This window comes from Aptenodytes patagonicus, chromosome 16 (assembly GCF_965638725.1).
Source record: "Aptenodytes patagonicus chromosome 16, bAptPat1.pri.cur, whole genome shotgun sequence".
In the NCBI taxonomy this organism is placed as follows: domain Eukaryota; kingdom Metazoa; phylum Chordata; class Aves; order Sphenisciformes; family Spheniscidae; genus Aptenodytes; species Aptenodytes patagonicus.
Window position 1 is genome coordinate 5,198,292 of NC_134964.1, and position 20,266 is coordinate 5,218,557.

Here is a 20,266-nt window from a genome sequence, read left to right on the forward strand (position 1 = left end):
AACATCTTAAGTTGAAACAAAAAGGAATTTTCCAAAATGCTTTGTAGGAGGATTTTAATGTTGATGTACGTAGATGTCTCCCTACCCAGTTCCTTCACACGAGTCATGTGAAAATGCTACGTTGAAGAGAGAGGTGGAGACGGGAGCTACCCCTGCGGAGCATCTCTGCTCTCCTACCTGTGGAGTTCTGCAGCAGGAGACGACTCCTGTACTTGTGATAGTCCTCTCCGGGCTTCAGCAAGTACAAATCTGGGGAAAGTTTGATAGCAGCTACAGAATTTTTGATGATGTGGTGTATGAAAAACAATAAAATCTGAACTACAAGAAAAATCAGAAAAAGCAACAACCTGAAAGAAATAAAAGTTTTGGTTTTATTAAAATTCAGCGAAAGCCAGCCCAGTTTATGCGCATGTTATTAAAACAACATCTCCCTTGCCCCCAAAAAGCATGTATTCAACAGTAATACTTGTTATTGTTGAAATGTAACTATGGGAAAAAAATTAATCGCATCCTGCCATTTCTCTGGTATCATTCAAACAGGCTTTGAGAACTTTGTATGTAAGTGAGAAAGCCCCAATACTTACATAACTCTCACGCATTTATTTTCCCGCTTGAGACTAAGGAAGTGAACTTTTGCTATGGTGGAAAACTGCTTCTTCCAGAGGGCTGTATTGCTCATTGCTGGCGCCTTCGTCTCCGAGAGCATCAGGAAGCTCTGCTCCATATCGTCAAAGGATTTTGTATCCACTTCATCCTGCACTTGCTGGGAATTGAACACGCTATAATCTGAAAAAGAAGAGAGTAGAACTCTATAAATTTGATGCTCCGTCAAAGCTACGCGGTTTGAAAAGGTAGGGCTGGAGAAAGCGGGGTGGCCATCAATTCCTTCCCCTTGCTATTGGAGAAACCATCTCGTCTCATCCCATCTCTCAACTTAACCCCAAGCCCAGTGACACCAATCTACCCCAAAGCCCTGAATCACCCGTACAGCGGACGCTTAAGGCAGACAGTACAAATTTCTGCCGCTCGGAAGGTGCAACTTGCCCCGGTTTCATACCATTAGCCTACGTATGCACCTGTACTATTCAGTACCGGCATATTCAGCTGTTAAACCCTCTTACACCTATGCAAAAGCGTTGCAGAGCAGGATAGTTTACTAGTCCGTATCACAAAGAAAGCTCTAGAAAGATTAAGATAGCTTAAGCCATTCACAGTTGACATCAAAAGAAGAACTGATTAGTTCTGGAGTAATATTAAGCGGTCCCAACTTTTCATGTGAATTGGAAGTTAATTTAAAGGAGGAGAAGAAAGACAAGTTCAGCGATTTCAGCCTTAAGTGCAGGCTACTAATATTACTGTAAATGTACTGAAGGTTGGAAATAAATTTTATACTGCGCATTTACAATTTCTTGAAAGTAAGCTCCATTAGGAAAATAAAGCACATTTTAAAAAGCTAGCCATAAAAACTGCAACCGTAAAGCAAAGAACTTAGATGTAAGTACACTGGATAAAAAATTAATTACTGCAGAGACAGCCAGTAAAAAGCTTTTACCCTGGATCCTCCTAGAATCACTCCCCACCCAACTCGCTGCTTTTGCGTGTTTGTCACGTTAAATATTTCAAAAGCCTGGAATGCTGTGAGACCGAAGGAGCCCCACGCTGCCGGATGCAGCAATCTGCGAGAGGATTTTTTATTCTTACCTCCATAGCAAAACTCCTTCTGGCAGTGGCGTGGCATGGACAATTCTACGCTAATTAAGACTAAATCAAGCATGAGGGAAAACAGGAAAACAGCTACTGTCCATCCCACCTGCTTGATCGATCTCTGCCTCAACTTCCAGCTTCAGATAGACATCCTCCAGTGTCGTCATGGAAACGCCATAGGTGATAACACCCAAATGGGAATGAGTGTCGAGGTCAGAAAACAAGCCTAGAGACAGAATTGAAACATACTGGTTGGTCTGAAACAGGATTACATCGTCGTCCCGAGAGATCTTCAAGCCCATCAGAGGCATCCCTAAAGCCTTCTGTACGGTACTCTAAACAGCAGGTAACGTGTAAATATGGTTGCTTAATTATGAAGAGACAGGTCATGGCTTGAGAACCAAGGTCGGGATAAGCTCCTTTTAGCACAAAACTTCAACCTCTGTGGTCAGGTATGGGAAATGTGGCATGACCTACCCAGATCCCTGCCCAGGCACAAAGAGATTTTACAAATAAAACCACTGGGTGATTTTTTTTAGAGACATAAATACCCAGATCTGCAAAGCCAGCTTAACTGGGCAGGAGATCCTGGACGGCATGCATAGCTTGAAGACCAAAATGACGTTCAGAGCGAGAGCACTTATTAGCAACTTGGGCTAAAAAATGCTATCGGGCTTTTGCCAGTCCTGTGAAGCGAAGGACTTGACAAAATGAGGAGCTTCAGAGCCAAGGTCACATCAAAGGGAAAATGCAAATGCGTACAACGGGAAGAGCAGTCAGATACCCAACGATGCTCATCAGATCTCCGCGGTTTCTTCTGCCCCAGTGGCTGAGGCACATTCCTAACCTCAGCTTCTCCTTAAAATAGTTCAGGGGAATTGATTCAATCTTGTATAAAGATGCCCGTTTTTCAAAAGTACACGCAGTGGCTGCTAAAGGTAAAGCTAATAAATTATTAACTGGTTAAATGCAACGGGAAAAAAGCATTTATGAAATATGAGCCGCGTTCACATCAGTATTGATTCTCCCTTAGCCTTCCACATAGCGCAAAGGACACGCCGTTTCTTCCATTTTCTCCTGGGAGATGAACAAGCAGCCCCGTGTAGGACTAATCAGATAATTGCTGCCATCTAGTGAAGCCAACACATCCATTCCACGCTCCCTCAATTTTAAGGCAGCGACACAATGCTCTTTGCAGCTCGCAACAAGAGGGATTGATTATTGTAGGACTTGGGGCTTTCTGGCTTCCCGCTGGAGGCCAGCCCTGCTCATTAAAACGCTCTGCAGTAAGATGATGCTTCTGCAGGACAAGGGGATTCTCAGACAAAAGGGTCTCTCCACCCTTCTGCTAAAGGCATCTCCCCAGCACTTGGCTGTCGGGTACCCACACCCCTCGTAACACACCACAGCCCCCTTGGAGGAGGTGACGAGGTCCTCAGTCGCCTGAGAAAGACCTCGCTGACTGGTATCAGCCAAATCAGCCGAACAATGAATACATATAAAAACACATAAATGCAGAAGTGACAATTTAACAAGAATTGCAGACTACGGCCACGCTTGACGGATTTCCCTCCTGCAGCCGTGCAACCCTGCAGCACAACAAAAACGTCAATACCTGCAAACTTGTCCATGTCCTTGAGCGGCAGGGTGTACACGAGCTGCTCGTCGTTCTCTTGGATCAGGCTGGCTGCAGGTATGTGCTGTCTTATCAGCGAGGTTGTAGCTTCTGTGTTGCAATAGGCATCGATGTGCATACTAAGCAAATGCACGACAAGAAATTGGGGTTTTAAAGCTTGCTTTTCTCCGTACGCCTGCATCAGAACTAGCAGCCAGCAGAGCACCAAACATTCAGTACGAAGATGATAAAAGGATCTTTTTTAAGGACAGGGGGTGCTATCTTACAGATTTCAACAGAAAACAATAAAAAAAAGATGCATGATGTCACATAACAGGTATCACACAAAAAGAATACCTCAAGCGGTAGCCAATTCCCCATTTGCTTTTGAGAAAGAGAGAAGATCCAAGGCATTTTAACATCCCTTGAGAAATCACAGCTTTACGATCTAGAAACAAACAAACAAACAAAAAATCAGAGGAACGTCAATTTATTCCAAAACACAACTATATGTTTCAAATAAAGGCATATACCACAGTTAGAGAAGCATCACTTTTTGCTCTATAACGTGACTGCCTCTCAGGGACTGGGTACCCGGGGCAGTACCCAGGGGGTGGCGGCAGGACTCACCGGCGAGGATATCCGCCTCGTCCATGAAGTGGGTACTGAAAACGGTCACGCGATTCGCTTTTCTGTTTTTCAGGAGGTTCCAGACGATGTGCCGCGAACACGGATCCATACCCGCAGTCGGCTCATCCAGCAGTAAAACCTTTGCGCAAAAACAAGAAGCGTTTGCAAAGCCATATCCACGTGCAAGGTACTGACCTCAGGAAATCCCACCGAAGTTACAGATAGAGGGCTTTTTGTTTGAAGCCTGCTAGTTAGTCCTCTTAAAACATATAGGAAACATCCTAGAGTAAGCAAGGCAGCTGTCTCTGCTACGCTTTGAATAAATTCATCTCCTGTTGTGACAAATGGAAAAATCATATAGTAAGTTAATGCCATCGTCTGTTTTATTCTGTGTCTAATACAATTACATTTAGCTATGGATTCACTCTATTACGGGATAGTTAAATATACACACATGCTTTTAAAATCCCAGTGAACTGTCACATGCCTCATTTTTAAAGACAGATCTAAAAGCAGTCCCCGTTCTTACAGGCCAGAAATAATAGATCTGTAACACAAAAGAGCTCTCTGGCTCCGTCCCTGCTCCGAGTGCCTGGATGGCTTTGCAAGGAAAGTCTCCAACAGTGTCGCTGTTGGGGGCTAAATGTTACCTGCCAGAAACGACGTAAAACTTTTCACGCTATTTATTTCACAAAGAGATCGAATCCAGAGCTATTGCCATTACCTAAGCCATTAACATCCTCGAGCATAGAAGTTGAGCTACTGAAGTGATTTTAATTGTTTAAACCACAAACGAGGGGGGAAAAAAAAAGTGACAGTTGCTCACAGCAATAATTTCTGCATCTTACATATTCTTATATGCATTAGCTGGTTTTGACAAGAGACATCGACTCTTAGGTGTATTAGTGACACTCTTAGGTGTATTAGTGACACCAAGTCGGGAACGCCTCCATCACGCTCACCTTTGGGTTCCCGAGAACAGCAACTCCCACCGACAGCCGCCTTTTCTGCCCCCCACTTAATTTTTTAGCTTGATTGTCTCTGATAGGCTGCATATCTAAATCCAACAACACTTTCTGCACCTTCAAAACATACGAAACACATTTATCGTTAAAAAAACCCTATAAATTTTTTTAACCAGATTATTAACAATTAACATTCAGATTAACTGCTCCTAATTCACAGTCTATTCTCTACCTGAACTGCACACCCTGCTAACGAACTTGTACATCCAGAGCAGGGTCTTAAGCCCCAGCAAACCTGCAGAAGTTAAAAGGTGTCTATGCTTGCACACAAATGCTGGGATTTAAAAAGTTTCACGAGCATTTTAGTTTCCTAGGAAAATTTAAGTTTATCTATGTAAAAACATCTGTCTGTGCTCTGCCTCCTTGTCTGTTATACTGTAAAGTAATATGCCCCTGCAAACTTGTCTTAAGGAAATATCTGTACAATCTAAGACTATTTTGCCCTACAGGTTAAAAATGAAGATGTAAAACATATCTGTGCCCGGCTGACTTACCTCTTGTATCAAATCGTTCTGCGGGATTCCTTTAATTGCAGCAAATATGGAGAGATTCTCCTCCACAGTTAATATATCAAAGTGTATGTCGGACTGGGGGCACACACCTGCTATTTGTCTCACTTCAAGCATTTCATCGACTTCAGAGACTTTGTGCCCGTAGACAGAGACGAACCCTAAAAAAAAAGAAAAAAGCCAGGAGCAATCAACTGAGAGGTTTGTTACAGCCAGAGAGCAGGATAACATGGACATGAACCTAAAGTGGACTCTTCCAGACATTATCCAGAGAAAAATTTAGTGCATCCTGAAATAACCATAAAGGTTAACAGCTTTGGTTTTCAAAAGCAGGGTACTCAAAATCTCCTAACACCGGAGAAGCTCACCGTCCGTCGGTGGACACAGCCCGCAAAGGATGTTCATCAGCGTCGTCTTCCCGGTCCCGCTGTGCCCGAGCAGAGCCGTGATCTGACCTTCATAGATGTCGAAGGACAAATCTGGTCCCCGAGGCAGGCACAAGAGAAAGAGGAGACGTTAGCGACGTGCCTGTGGCACCCGGAGCCGGCTCCTACCGCAGAGGTCAATTCAAATACTGACATATGGGGTATGCATTTACTCTCTGTTCGGAGGGATGCCTTACCTTCACACCCCAGCATGGCGCGGGACCGCTGGGGCTGGGACAGTCCCTGCACTGGGTGCAGGGTGGCTGCGTTTAAAAGCCACACAGGGAAACGAGATGAAAAGATCAGGGAGATGGGGCAGGGAAGATCATATCACTAACGACATGGGCAGAGGAGGAATAAGGGGGACGATGTCAGCAGGCTTTCTTTAGTGATGGAAGGGTTCCTCTTTTTGGGGTACCATTTTAAACAAGATTACTGCCAAAGCGGTGAGAGAAGACACGCACAAGCACATCTGGCATTCATGCTCCAAGGTCCCACCCCACTAAAAGAAACCAAAAAGCCCGAACTGAAACACAAAAGACCGCTCAACAATTCAGCTATTGCTCCTCTGCATCTGATAAGCAACTAAAAAGCTAAAACGTTCTTACTTCTGAGAGCCTCCACAGTTTCCCCCTTTTTCCTGAATGTTTTCTGAACACAGCTGATTCTGAAAGAAGACATGTCATTTTATAAACTGTTTTAGGATCGTTATAAGTCATTTCGAATGATCAACACTCGGCAACAGTCACAAGACGACAACCATGCTAAAGTGGCACCAGACACATTCAAGACCCGTAGAGGCAAGTCAAGAGACAGGGCGTCTTGTCGCAGAACTTAGTCCATCTCCACCCCGCTATCAGAAAGCTTTTTCTCGTCACCTTCTAAGGTATTTCCTATGATGACAGACTGAATTACTTCAAATCTGTGTTTCTTTCACACGGTAGAACTATGCACTAGAGGTTTCCCAAGCTAGAAAAGGGCACAGCTACTCCCCAATAAATTCATAATACAACAGAAGACTCAACAGACAGGATACGGAAAATAGGTGGTAGTACACCAGACTCCAAAGATGTGATTACTGACAGCTCTTGATCAAAGTTAGGCAAAAGAAAGCAGGTATCTTTCTCTCCAAGAAAGGTAAAAACCTTCCTTCCAGCCCCACTGTTTTTCAAAATGAAAAAACCAACCAGTTTATCTGAAGGCACCCTGTGAGGGGTGGGTTTTGGAAGCCTGGCCACCCTGAAAATGGGGATGGGGAGTGGATTACAGGTGTGAGTAGCGGGGAGGAGAACTGGGTATGAAAGGAAACAAAACCTGTACATGTAAAGATGACAAGATAGTGCAAAAATGATGGAGAGCTGGTGGAGGGATGCTACGGAAAGAGTCCAGGGTGGATGAATAATGCAAAAACGGCCACAATGTTTTCATGTGAACATCAGGATTAAAACTGGACCCTTCAACCTATGGCAGATGCCCGAAGAGACATGTATAGCGCAGACGACACAAGACTCGTTCTGGTCACTAAGCTCAAATATTTATTTGAGACTAGCAGAGCCAACCAGAAAGAGTGAAGACGCGGAGTTCCTCAACTCACATCAGGCGACGCCATTGGAAAATGATGGAAACAAGGGCTAAAAGGAAGATACTGAAAATGGTATCTGAGACACATTAAAAATACATGACAGTCCTGATGCAAGACAACAGGCGACACAAAATGCAACGTGAAAGATGAGAGCGTGGACATCTATATTTCAGTTTTGTTTTACCCTCTTAGATACAGCAGCTGGGTAAAACCACCACGAAGTTCTCCTCTGGTCTATGGAGAACACAACAGCCTTCACACAAACCTAGAATTCAGCTTTTTCTCCTCAAACGTGTGTTACCAGAAACTAAACCCTCCCAGAAGAGTAGGCGTTTCAACATCTGCAACCGCTTACGTCTCTTGTGGCCTCAGTGAAAGTGAGGGAATGGAAAACCGTCCAGTTTTAGGAGGACTCCAACTCAAGGAATACAATCCACAGACAAACCCTTTCTTTAAGCCCAGTAATTTATCCTTGGAGAGCATCCATGTTGTTGGTGATGGGGCTTCATTGAAAATGGAAACCAGCCATGCTGTGTGCGTGTGGAGGACTCTCTGCAATGCATACCATATGCTATTTGAATGCAACGACTGGAGAAACAAGAGTGATTTTCAAATTACACATTAAATGTCAGGGACCCAGGTTTGCTAAACCGCATGTGGGACAGGGCAGGAATCGTACCTGATGGCTTCTTTCCCCTGAAATTCGGAAGGCACGGGTTCAACTATCTCACTGAAACTTAAACTGCCATTGATGCTGCTCTCGTACAACTCCTTGTAATTTTTTCTGTGCTTTGACCAAAACGAGGGCTTCATAAAAAAAAATGGCGTGCGGTGTAGTCCAAACTCCCCTGGACAGTAAAGGGAAAAAGACAATTTCTTAACAGTAACTGCAGATATTCCTCAGCTTTTGGGTTTTAGCTATAAAAGCCATGAACTGTTCTGCTGAAAGTTTAGGAGCCAGCCCACACCCCCATTCTGGAGGGATTACAGATAATGTAAATCAAGTTTACATTACCTGCATTTAAGCCACGGTTCCCATCAACACTGCTAGCAGGCTCCTGTTTTGCTAAGTATTTAAACATATGTGCAAATCTCTTTCTATGCAAGAGAAATCCCCAGTGCTAAAAGAACAGTGACTTAAACACAGGCAATGTAAAGCCAGAGAGATCAGAGGCAAAGTGAGCTGAAGGGCTTAACCAGGCATTAGTCGCAAGATTAACAACTTTATTCCACGTTTCATGTTAAACTACTGCCGTCACAAGGAAAGGTCTAGAACACGCAGAGTAGTCGTTAATTTTCAACCCTGTAAGAGCAAATTGCAAAGGCTGAGGCACTACTTAACCCAGCAAGGAAGCTCTTCCTTTAGGAAAAGGGAAATAAAATTTAGCTGGCGTACCTAAAGGCCGTCAATTCTAAACATGCTAACACCCCTCCCTCACATCTCACAGCTTTAACAGAATATGAATTATTTCCGCTACAAGTATTCTGAGTCACAGTGTAAAATATATTTGTAAACAGCAGCATCTCCTTTCTCCACAGTTAAAATCAAGTCAGAAATGCCACCAGCTGCACCAGCCGCATCAACCCGGGGGGCTCAGGACTTCAGGAATCGGTGATACTAGCACAGTTCAGTTCAGTTTTTCTCGTGAACATACCTGGGATAACCTGATCAAGGTAGACAGCTACAAGCAGATAAAATATGCTGTCCAGCACCAATAAAATGAGAGAGATAAAGAGTGGGTAAGGACCATGATTTAGGTTTGAAAATGTTGCACCATCTTCATAGTCTTCTAGATGCATGACCTGCCAACAAACACAGACAAAAGGAGATGTTACACACCGGCACTGTACCAGCATGGAAAGACATGACAGCACGGTGCAAAACTTCGCAACAGAAAAAAAATAAAAATGAAAAAGTGACTGAGATCACAGCAACGAACATGGAGAATAACAGTTGCTTGACGGCGCACTGTATTTTACTTGGTATTAAATTGCCATGAGAAGCTATTAAAATAGGCATTTTTCCCCACCATCATCAGTTTATGAAAAAAAAAAAAAATTAAGAATATCTACATCACTACCTCACTACCTATTTGAAAATGATGCAAGACGCATGAGCACGATGAGGTTGCAATCGGAGGAGTAGAAGGTTATTTACCTGCGCGACACCGATCAAGAAGCTGCACTGACATAAGGGGCTGAGAATCCACACAAAAGACTTGGGGAAATCTTCCAGCAGGACAGTATTAAGGCCCACAAAACCAAACACCAGCGTCGCCAAGAACTCCACTATACCCACGTGCTTTGACTTTTTAAATAGAGGTGTCAGCATAAGTGCAAAGAAAACCTAAGGACGGATTAAATAAATGCAAGAAGGTACTATATTAAAAAATAATAATAATACAGGGTACAGAAAAACTAAAGTAAAAAGACCATGGCTTCAGTTTTGCCTCTGATAATCACATCGTATTCCTGGTATAGTCACTACAGCATTCACCCACATCCCACACTTCCCTTACAAACAGACCATCGGGAGGGACAGATTTCCCAAAGATGCCAGGTGACAGCGCACAGAAAAAAATTATAAAAGAAAAATAAGGAGCCATATGGCTGAGCGTGCACATACACCCTGGTTAGTACACCTTCTGTAAATGACAGACAGTAAACGAGTAACTATTTCTGCACTGGTTGCTTACGGACTCAGACAAGCAATTTACTGTATAAATTAATTCTCTGACCTTTAATCAGGGTTTTAACATTACACTAGATAGTAACAGCAAAAGTGTAGAAGAGGGCATGGCTTTGGACTTCAAAACGGTGCTGTACAGACAGTGTCTTCAGTTCAAAGACAGATGATTATAAACTCGGATATTTCAGTAAGGAAAGATATTTCTCAGAGAGACCTGTACAACATCCCAAACCGGAGCGGACCCAGGGCAGGGGATGGGGACAGGTAAGATACCCACCACCGTTTGGTCCTACAGAAGCTACATTTGTTCCAAATGCTTTAGGAGAGAGAACAAGATCAGATGGGAAGGGGAAAAAAAAAAAACAAACCAGGGATAGGATGGCCGAATTCAACAAGACCAGGAATACTTACTGAAGAGATTCCATACAGGAAAAAAAGGAGAAATATCACAAAGGCACTGCTCTGGGGAAAGAGGGAAGAAGCCGTCGCAATCACTGCCATAAGAATGGACATGACAAAAATCAGGCTCATGTACAGCAGCACCCAAGAAAGCCTAGGAGCAAAAGGGGGGGGGAAAAAGAACAGAAACCAGTCAATGAATTCCCAGCCTGAATTATTCATGCACAAAAATAGCTAAAACTACCATGCTTTAATATTCCAGACAGCTGCACCAAAGGACAAGCTTGCAACAAAACAAGAGCCCCCAAATAAAAAGAGCTCTTGTAAACATCCCTGCAATTGTTCTAGGCATTAGAGCACACACATCAATACCCGGCATCAAGAAGATACACAATTAGATGATTCATGATTTTTTTTTTTTTTTTTTTAACTTGCATAATTAATTCCCGGGTATAATCAAAAGAGGGTAACTGAGTAGTAGGTTTAAATAATTAAAGAAATTCTATTTAAAATTTAATACACTAGTTATTCCAGTAGCTGGCCAGGGTAATAAAATCCTTTTATTTTCAAAAACAGAGCTGCAAGTCTGTGAGCAATTCTGACCTCAGGAAACAAGAGCGGTTTGTGTACAGGTAGTAAAAAATGACCCATCTTCCTCAGAAGCAAGTTTCTGAGTTACATTCAGTGGCCGATCAAAGCTGCATTACCAGCGTGCCTCTGCAGATCGCTCCCATTTCACGCTGGGAAAAGTAAAACGATTTTCTCCAGACCAGAGGTGCTCAATGCTGATGTGCGAGGGGCAAGTGGGGACAGCGGACCGAGGCTGCGGGCAAAGGACTCAACTAAATAAGATTTGTCACCAAGGACGTACCGCAAACAAGCGGAACTGACTGCCAGAAAAGAGCTTGGGTGCAGAAATAAAACAAAAGCAACCAGAAAAAAACATAACGCAGACAACCCCAGCTGGCTGTTACGGCGCAGCACGGAAAGATGCTAAACCGCTGTCGGCCACTGTGGTAAAGGGCAAATCTAAACCCGCTTTTATCTCTGCAACTATCAATGATTTCAAATTAGCACATCCTCTCATTTGGGAAAAAAAACCCCATTATATCGCATAGGACAATTTCCATCATGGTAAGGAAACAAATTAAAACCTGCTGCTTAGACTGCTCTGTCACGTTAAAATTATAGAGTGAGATTCATTTAATTATGTGTCATGGAAACGCTGCCGATAAACTCTGAAGAGAGACTGCAGGTTACCTGTTGAGCCTCCAGAAAAGGAGGTACTGAGCCAAAGCTATTTAAAAACAATAAAAAACAAACTACATAAAAATCTCACACATCATCACATTTAATCCCTCTAAGGCTGGCATAACTTTACATGCACAAATGCAACAGTATTACTCTGGTATTTACTTATTAAAATATTCCTATTTTCATGATACTGCAAGTATCTCTATGTTAGATTTTACAGAGCATCTCACTTTTAGGCTGTTTTCAGTTAATCAGACTGAAAACAACTTAAAAAAAGGAGGATGGGATAGAGGAGTTTTCCTAGAAAGTGTTTTTATTTTATATTTCTTTTATAAAGAACGGGTTATACCAAACACTCACATACCAAAAGGCAGTGTCATGAAGTCCCAATATTTTTAAGAATTCCTTCAACTTCCTCTCCTTTTCTGCCACAATATGAATGGCCAAATAATACCCAAACGGTGAGAAAGCGATCACTAGGTAAATTAAAATGATCGCACGAGGAAAATTATCTATTTCCACCACCGCAGCCTCTCCCATGACCACCGCCCTCGTCAATTCAAGTTGTTCCCAAACCGATTGATTAGTCTTCAGCTGAAAGGAAGAGAATGAAGAGTTATTTCTGCATCACTCCTGATTTTACAGCCCCATCCCACCCAGCGGCAGCGTCCCCGGCTCAGCTCCCACGTGCCAGCGCGTCGCACCGTGCCCAGCCCGGTCTCCATCCCCGCTGACAGGGAGAGATCTGGAGACCCCAAAACCTTACTGTCCCCAAATCCCAGTCCAAAAGCACAGAAATTGGACAGTATCTGAAGCGCTGGAGATAAAATGAACAGTTTTGCAATTCCTATTACCTAAAAAGGTGAGACTCGCTCTCACCGCGAGCGGCACGATGGGGGAGAAATAGGGAAAAGGGCATCGCTGACAAATGCTGACCATAAAACAGTAAGGCAAATTCTGCAGCCCCTTTTGGTACAGCATCTTAAATAGTATTTTGGGGTGAGCACTGTCAACCCTTTGCGTTTTGACGACTGCTGTGATGTATCATTCAATCACAAATGAAGACAAACGTCTGCGTTATTCAACCGCATTATTCAACACTTCTGTACAAAATACGGCAAAACACACATGAAATATTCTGCCTGCTCATCGGACTCAAGCTAATTTTTTATATGGCATTTTACACAATTAATGGACAAAAATCACAAAACCAGTCAGAGCCAAGGCAGCGCACAGATTTGAACCTCCTTGGGTTTACTGCGTTATTTGTTCAGACTTACCTGTATAATTGCAGCATCGATGCAGGCTTGCAGAGCCGTAAATCCCGAGCTCCAGTACGTTACCGATTCACACCCTTTCCGCAGGCTGGAGCAACTGGCTGCAGAATAAAGCGAGGCATTTTAAAATGCAAAATGCTGGAATTACAGCTGTCCTATCCCCAAGGTAAAGACGGTGCAGCTTGAGGCGATCCCTTATAAATGGTGGAAAGAACTTCCATAAACCAATAAACGCAACATCAGGTCAAAAAAGAAAAAGAGGGAATGATTTTTCAGTTTATCCCCTTACGGAGTACATGTAAGGGCATGCACATTTACCTCTCGATTCCATATAAATGGAAGACATAGCGACCGAATCGGGAAACCTCAGCTGGTAGGACATGGCATCGTTGAACACTACACCCACAAAGTTTGAGGGTTTAAAAGCACTAGCCTCCTGCAGCTCCTCTTCGCTTAAATACTCCTCTGTGATGATGCCTGTGAGATAGAAGAAATTAGCACGTTGATTTAGGTATCAGCTCAGCAGGAAGAAAAACTATGCAACGCTGTTTTTAAGAAGCGTCATGTTAATCATTAATGATTTATTTGGTTTTGGATATATATAGGGTTGTATTTTTGTCCTAGTAAAGGAAGTATTTTCCTGAACAGACACCTGCAGGAGCGTCGCTCAGTAGCAGGGTGGGTAATTCAAATTTACCCCCGAGCCTTTCCCTTTTCCCCCCCATTTTTTGCTGCTCCAAGAGCTTCTGTGCCCCAATCCTCTGCCGGCTACCCGAGAGTTTATTCTCCAGCACCAGCGCTTTTCAAGAAGAGCGGATTAAATCAGTGCAGAGGGCTAAATATATGAAAACATGGTATTTTGCCACTGACTTCAGCAGAGGACAGGAGGAAGATGGGCTGCGAAGGCGGAAAGTGGAACTGTTTGCTCAAAGCAGCTGAGCGCACCCATAAGGAAAATGCAGATGTCGGGCTGGGCTGTTTCTCTGCGGTACCTTTGAAGCATGCATACCACAAGGAAGAGAATCAAAGATACCAAACTAAAAATACATCAGAGTGGTTTTGGAGAGATAAGTTCCCACTAGATGTGTCAGCTCTGCAGGCAAAGCACTTGGGGGAAAAAAAAAAAAAACACAAAAAAAAAGAAAAATTGCTTTCAAAAGATGACACAGTGTTAATGGGAATCGTCATTTAAAAAAAATAAATTTAAAATGTTGTTTTGATAGTAACAACAGCATAGAAAATGCGACCTAATACATCTGCAGGACAGTATCGTCTCCTGAATTTGCCCCAGGATGTCACAGGACAAGTACTAATTAGCCCTAGAGCTGTTCAGGGGCTTTTTGTACTTCGCATTTGGGTCCTCCAAAAACCTTTCCCGCAGCCACCTAACACTTGTTGGCTGCAACAGGAGAACGCAAACCACTTTGAGATGGCAGTGCCAGAACATTTGCCAACCAAGCAAAAAAAACCAAAACAAAAAAACACGTCTTCACAGTCTGTTCTCTATCTGCGATGGAAAAGAAATGCCTTTTTCTATCATCAGCAACAACAGCGAGCTCCCTCTTCAAACACAAGCCACGGCATGAGATATACTGAGAAAAATAAAACACTTCGGTTCTGAATACCATCTTCGAAGTTATCAAAAGCCACTTTCTTCATGATTTCTCGTGCCATTCGGGTTGGCGGTGTGTACCCGATGACAAAATTCACCAGCACGGAGGTATCCAGAGTGCCGAGGTTGGCGTTGGCGACCTCGTCGTATTTCCTGTGCGGATGCATCATGCTCATCAGAATGAGCCAAAACAAGAAAAAGAGTGGGAAAAGGACCTCCTGTACAAAGAAAAAAAGAAATACGAAAACTTCAAAGAGCAATCGTAGAAACGAGAATTTCCAAAAGTTTAGCTTAGTTACATGAAGCTTAAAGGAGGGACTGTGAGTTTAACTACTTGACGGTAAAGTTCCCTGCACGTTTCCAATGCAACAGCAATTTTAATGCCAAATCCTTCTCTGGCACTGAAGCAGGATTTTAATCGCATGCATTGGTAGCCAAAGAAGCCATTTTAAGGTACAAAGAGATAATTCTACTTGCTTTAAATATCAGCAAACTTATGGTATTTGCAAAGTAGCAAAACACAAACCATGAACCATTAAACAAGTCTAGCCAAGCACCGTACTGTCTCTTCTTCACCTCAAAATTCATCTTACAGTATCATACACATCACCTACGCACAGGGCTAAACTGTTAGAAAAGGTAAAAATCTTTTGGAGAGGTCTAATCCCGCTATACTGCTCAGTTATGGGAGCAAATGCTTTTAAAAGTGCACTAAGATTGCAATATTAATTCAAGGGTATTTTCTGGATAATGCCTTACATGTTAGGATACATTTTCAACCAAAGGATCACAAAATACTTTCCGAAAAAGCCTATTTCAACCCAAAATTCAGAGCAGACCTTGAAGCTTCAGAAACATTATAATAAAATTGAGCATTGCCTCTGACTCAGGAGCCACTTAAATGCAGAATAACGGCAGACACAAAGGCAGCAGTAAACAAGCACTCCACTTACCTGAACGCTGCTTTTTTTAGTCCTACACTTAATAAGACAGTTCTTGAATAAGAGAGCTTTGGTTTGTCTCCATACTCCTGCTTCTCTTGGAGTAGCTGGTGCCATTTTTCAAGACTAGTTTGTTTAAGAAAAACAAACCAACAAAACCCGAATCTATATTAAATGACAAAATAATTTAAAAAGCAAAGGCCAGGCAGGCAGTTACAGCATTCAGTATCTCATATTTGACGGTTGGACTCGATGATCTTAGAGCTCTTTTCCAACCTTAATGATTCTATGGTTCTATATTTTTATATTTTCATATCAACTTTTCATTTTCAATTTTTCATATTTTAAATGCCTTCCAATACACATGCTAGATGCCTGTTACACGAAGAAATTGGAAGTACCCATTTGCAACAGGAGAGCCGGGCAAACTGCCCGGGAGAGGCCTCAGGGTGCCATCTGAGCATCCACCCAAAGGCAGGATCAGCTCTATGCAAGCTCACAAGACCCGAGCTAACCTGGGCTTATTTTCATTTTGCCACATATAAATCACAAACCGAAGTATTTATCTCAGAGCACAAGTCCAGCGTCCAGCACGTGACCTCAGGGCAGCCACCCAGACCCATGCACCTGAAAACAAGAGCCATCTCACCCCAGGCAAACTGTTCAATTTACCGTGAGTAACCCCTTTTCATTCTGGAGCAGATCCAACACTACTTACTTTCCTTTTCATTATTTTCTGCCTTTTAGGTCAGCTGCACAGCACAGCAGTGCTGAAGGTAATCTTTTGGGAAAAAAAAAATAAAAATTGAAAATGCTCTTCCAGGAGACAGCATCCCGTTCCCCAGGACGTACCTGGTGAGGGATGGCAGGCTGGGGAACCGCCAGGTTTCTATCCCCAGTTTTGCCACCACCTTGCTGTCCGAGGTTCGGAGTCACTGGTCAGTCTACATCTCTCTCCATTTCCTCACCTGTGAAATTGAAATAGAATCGTGAGCTGCTCAGCAGAGACAGCACGAGAACTAGGGCAGGTCTGCACGCCACCGCCCCTTCCAGCTCCCCAGCTGCTCCAGCCGTAAGTCCCACCTGCAGCCATGCCCACGTGCCACAGGTGAACAACTGAGTCATTTCTCAACATTTCAGCCAAAACACAGTGCAGATTTTAAGAATTTATCCATATTCCAGGTTTTACAGCTCCCAACACTTATTCAAAAAGCGGACCGATGTTCTTGGTGACTGCACATTCAGAGCAGCTCTGCAGCAGGACCTGGTTTCTCCGGTATCTGTTAGACAACACATGGCTCAAGCTTCCTTCCCCAGCTGTATTTCAATATGGAAATCTGTATTTGGAGTACAGACATCATCTAACTAAAGAAACACATGAGGTTGCTCAGATGTCAGCACTGCTGCTATGAGCTGAGCTTGAAGAACTTCAAATACACAAACTGCTTATAGACAGACAGCTCTGTCGCAGCCTGCATTGCTCTGAGCGTAGGAGGGAAGAGAGGAAGGGAAAGGCATCCGCAAGCAACCGAACCCACGGCTCACGGCTTCCTTTGCTGGGCGTCGGGGTCCTGCATGGGGCAGTGACCCCCAGCAGGCACACGCAGCGCGAGGACCTGCGGGAGACACAGCTGCACGTCACCGAAAGCGACACCTTGGGAAGAGATCCCACCTAGAGCCCGGAGTGCTTCTGATAAAAGCCCATTGAATCTACTCCAAAAATAAAACACAATTTTTTTCCTTTGATTAAAAAATACCCAAAACAACCAAAACACAAAATGCTTAAACATCAACCTATGCTAATAACTAATTCTTGCAGGAAAAATGCATGTAACTCCTCTGGGTATTTTCAAGCAAGAAATGCTTCAAAATGACAGCAGAGTGTTTTAAACAAGAGCAGCAGCTATTGTTTACAGGTCATAAAAAATAAGGTGCTTCTCCCCTCTGCTCACCGCATGCCCTGTTAAGCGCTTGGACTTCCTCCATTTGCTTTCAGGAGCACTTACAAGAGGAGAAGCTCCACTGGGGTCCCTGCTGAACGCTACACGACCGCATTAAAGCAGCAACCCCTTCCCTCAGTCCCGCTCCTCTATTTTATTGAAAATCAGAAAATTGGCAAAGCTGGTTTAATCAGATTCATTCACTCACGCCAGTTACTGTTTCTTTAATTATTTTCAATTCAGTTATTAAAACAAAACAAAAAACCAGTAATACTTCCACATCTTCACTGAAACACTTCCATGCTTTAACTTACATCACCTAGGTTGGAGGAAAGGTCTTTTTAAGAATGCTAATTAATTTCTTGATAGGACACCTGCCATCTCCACATAAGCTGATGAAGCTACATAACACGCAATTAAGAATACTGAAGAAGTATCACTTGAATGGTGAAAAATGGTATCTGGGCAAATATCCCCCAAATCCTCCTAGAAACTCCAAATGAGGAAAATCAACACGTAGGCTGAACAAAAAAAGAAGCCGCCAAGACATTTATTTGAATTATACTGGACAAAATGAAAATACTCTTAACCTGTGAAAGTTGCCCCCAATTTAGCCACTTATGATCTTGTAGTGACAGAAGTGGCCGAAACACAACTACTTGTGGGCATCTCGATCAAAGCAATCTCAAGGAAATTACTGGTTTCGTCCTTTAATTCCACGTCGGAGATGCTAGTGCTTCTTACAGGGGGGAAATAACGACCAGCTGAGACTTAGGAAGACTTCCCTCACTTCCCCAGACATCAGCCTGACAAAGGTCTGTGAGGGTCAGTTTATGTGATTTAGTGCTGCACGTCATGTTTCCCTTGTTTTTTAAGCTAAACAAACAAACAAACAAACAAACGGGGTGCGTGAGCCTCAGCTAAATGAGCTGTGGCTTGAGGGAAAAAAAAAAAACAACTTATCAGTGAACAACACCTGCAGAAAGATAAGAAAATAAGATTATTGATCTTGCTGCGAGACAACAGCCTAAATGATACTCAAGAAAAACTCTGATGTGCTTTTTATTGGTCTTAAATTATTTAAGCTGAATGCTTTATTTATGCGTTTTTTAAGAACGGGCTGAATTTTCTTCCTTATCTGAATCCCAAAGGAAACAGACGTGCCTCGGGCTGCCGGGCACCATGAAGCCCAGCAACTGCAGAACACTTCCCTCCGACCTCATGGTTATTTAACCGCAGGATAATGAAGTAACACGAAGCAAAGCCCGGCCGGGCCGTTTCCAGCCCAGCTCCCCGCTCCCCCCCCGGCGCTCCCCGGGGACCCCCGCAGGTCGCTAACCGCAGGCGCGGGGGCAGGACACCCCTTCGGGTTTCCATTCCTCCCTTCCCCCCCCCCAAACCCCTTCAGATGTCCGTTCCTCACCATTTTTCGCCCAGCCACGAAACCTTAATAAATACATAAATAAATAACCCAAAGCATTTACTCCAGAGCAATGACGCGCACCGACAGGTACAGCAGAACTCCTCCTCTTCCTCTCCTTTCCTTTCCCTTCCCGTTTTACACACCTCGGGGGGGCCGTTTCCCCCGGTCCAGCAGCCGCCCCCCGCCCCCGGTCCCCGCCTCCGTCCCCAGCGGAGGGCGGCCGGGAGAGGCCCCGCCGCCGCCCCGGCACTCACCCGCTCCGCTCCGCTCCGCTCCGCTCCCCGCCCGGCGCAGGGCGAGGGGCCGGGCTGCACCGCCACCACCGCCACCACCACCGCCGCCGCCGCCGCCGCCGCCCCGGGGCGGAGCGGGGCTGCCCCCCGCCCCCGGCCGCGCATCCCCGCCGGACCCGGGCGGGGCCGCAGCTCCGGGGCCGCCCCGCAGCACCGGGGACAACCCCCGGGGAGGGGAGGAAAAGGGTTGGAAATACGGCCCGGGGGGCCCGGAGGTTCATGGGTGGATGGGAGCCGCCTCGATACATTCAGCCCTGCTGGTTCCTGCCCGCCTACAGAAGGTCGCCGGTATTTTGTTGCATTGCACAAAATATAATTAAAGCGTTGAAAATGCTGCCTTGAATACAAATGCTGAATTCCCGTCGCTTACATGCGTTGGTTCCCTACCTCGGTGACTCGGCGGTGCGTGATGTTTCCCACCGAGTTACTCCCTCTCCGGCGAGTGTTCCCGTCGCCCTCCGGACAGGCCCTTCGCCTTAGTCCATGACCGGCCTTTTGCTGACAAGTGGGATCTGTTCAAAAACACGGAGATCTTAATTATCGTGTTCCCGGCACCGCGAGCGCAATCTGACGTGCTCGTTTTCCTAAATGCCTCCTGCAAATTGCTGGGAAAGGCTGAGCTGAAAATGAAACCCAGAGGTGTCGCTGAGCATCTGGAGTCCTGCAGCAGAGATGCTGCGTGCGTGCTCAGGAAGAAACTAGGCAGCTCCTTGTGCTCCACCAAGGACTGACTGACTGGCTTCCTGCAGAGGAGCACTGCAGTTTGATGGAGTAGCACTTGAAATTCCTTGTCTGAGTTGGTTTTGTGCACCTGAGGAGCTGCACAAGCATCAAGCACGCCTGTGCTGAAGTGCAGCTCTGTAACGACAGTATGGACTCAACATTTTTACTTGGAAAACTGAGATTTTTCCTCAGTTTTACTTGGAAAACTGAGGACTGTGTCCTCAT

The 20,266-nt window shown here is 44.4% G+C and overlaps 1 protein-coding gene across 10 annotated transcripts in view; it reads right to left on the reverse strand.

The window, feature by feature from the left end:
• The window catches only part of ABCA5 (ATP binding cassette subfamily A member 5), a 35,651-nt gene extending 15,656 nt beyond the window's left edge, over positions 1 to 19,995 (reverse strand). Inside the window, exons 1-22 of one of the 10 annotated variants that reach the window (XM_076354031.1) lie at positions 19,706 to 19,995; positions 16,574 to 16,630; positions 16,381 to 16,443; positions 15,675 to 15,827; positions 14,735 to 14,939; positions 13,428 to 13,586; positions 13,113 to 13,210; positions 12,197 to 12,426; positions 10,591 to 10,732; positions 9,649 to 9,837; positions 9,146 to 9,293; positions 8,170 to 8,338; positions 6,517 to 6,575; positions 5,852 to 5,962; positions 5,469 to 5,644; positions 4,912 to 5,031; positions 3,950 to 4,088; positions 3,677 to 3,767; positions 3,320 to 3,459; positions 1,811 to 1,930; positions 585 to 786; positions 178 to 347 (exon numbers count right to left, since the gene is read on the reverse strand). In XM_076354031.1, coding sequence (XP_076210146.1) covers positions 178 to 347; positions 585 to 786; positions 1,811 to 1,930; positions 3,320 to 3,459; positions 3,677 to 3,767; positions 3,950 to 4,088; positions 4,912 to 5,031; positions 5,469 to 5,644; positions 5,852 to 5,962; positions 6,517 to 6,575; positions 8,170 to 8,338; positions 9,146 to 9,293; positions 9,649 to 9,837; positions 10,591 to 10,732; positions 12,197 to 12,426; positions 13,113 to 13,210; positions 13,428 to 13,586; positions 14,735 to 14,939; positions 15,675 to 15,779 — 2,773 coding nt within the window. In that variant the 5' untranslated portion in view covers positions 15,780 to 15,827; positions 16,381 to 16,443; positions 16,574 to 16,630; positions 19,706 to 19,995. Of the gene's footprint in view, positions 1 to 177; positions 348 to 584; positions 787 to 1,810; positions 1,931 to 3,319; positions 3,460 to 3,676; positions 3,768 to 3,949; positions 4,089 to 4,911; positions 5,032 to 5,468; positions 5,645 to 5,851; positions 5,963 to 6,516; positions 6,576 to 8,169; positions 8,339 to 9,145; positions 9,294 to 9,648; positions 9,838 to 10,590; positions 10,733 to 12,196; positions 12,427 to 13,112; positions 13,211 to 13,427; positions 13,587 to 14,734; positions 14,940 to 15,674; positions 15,828 to 16,380; positions 16,444 to 16,514; positions 16,631 to 16,745; positions 16,834 to 19,025; positions 19,049 to 19,086; positions 19,126 to 19,279; positions 19,342 to 19,705 lie in introns of those variants that run through there. The other 9 variants (XM_076354030.1, XM_076354029.1, XM_076354024.1 and 6 more) reach the window with 9 other exon arrangements.
• Positions 19,996 to 20,266: the final 271 nt, after the last annotated feature.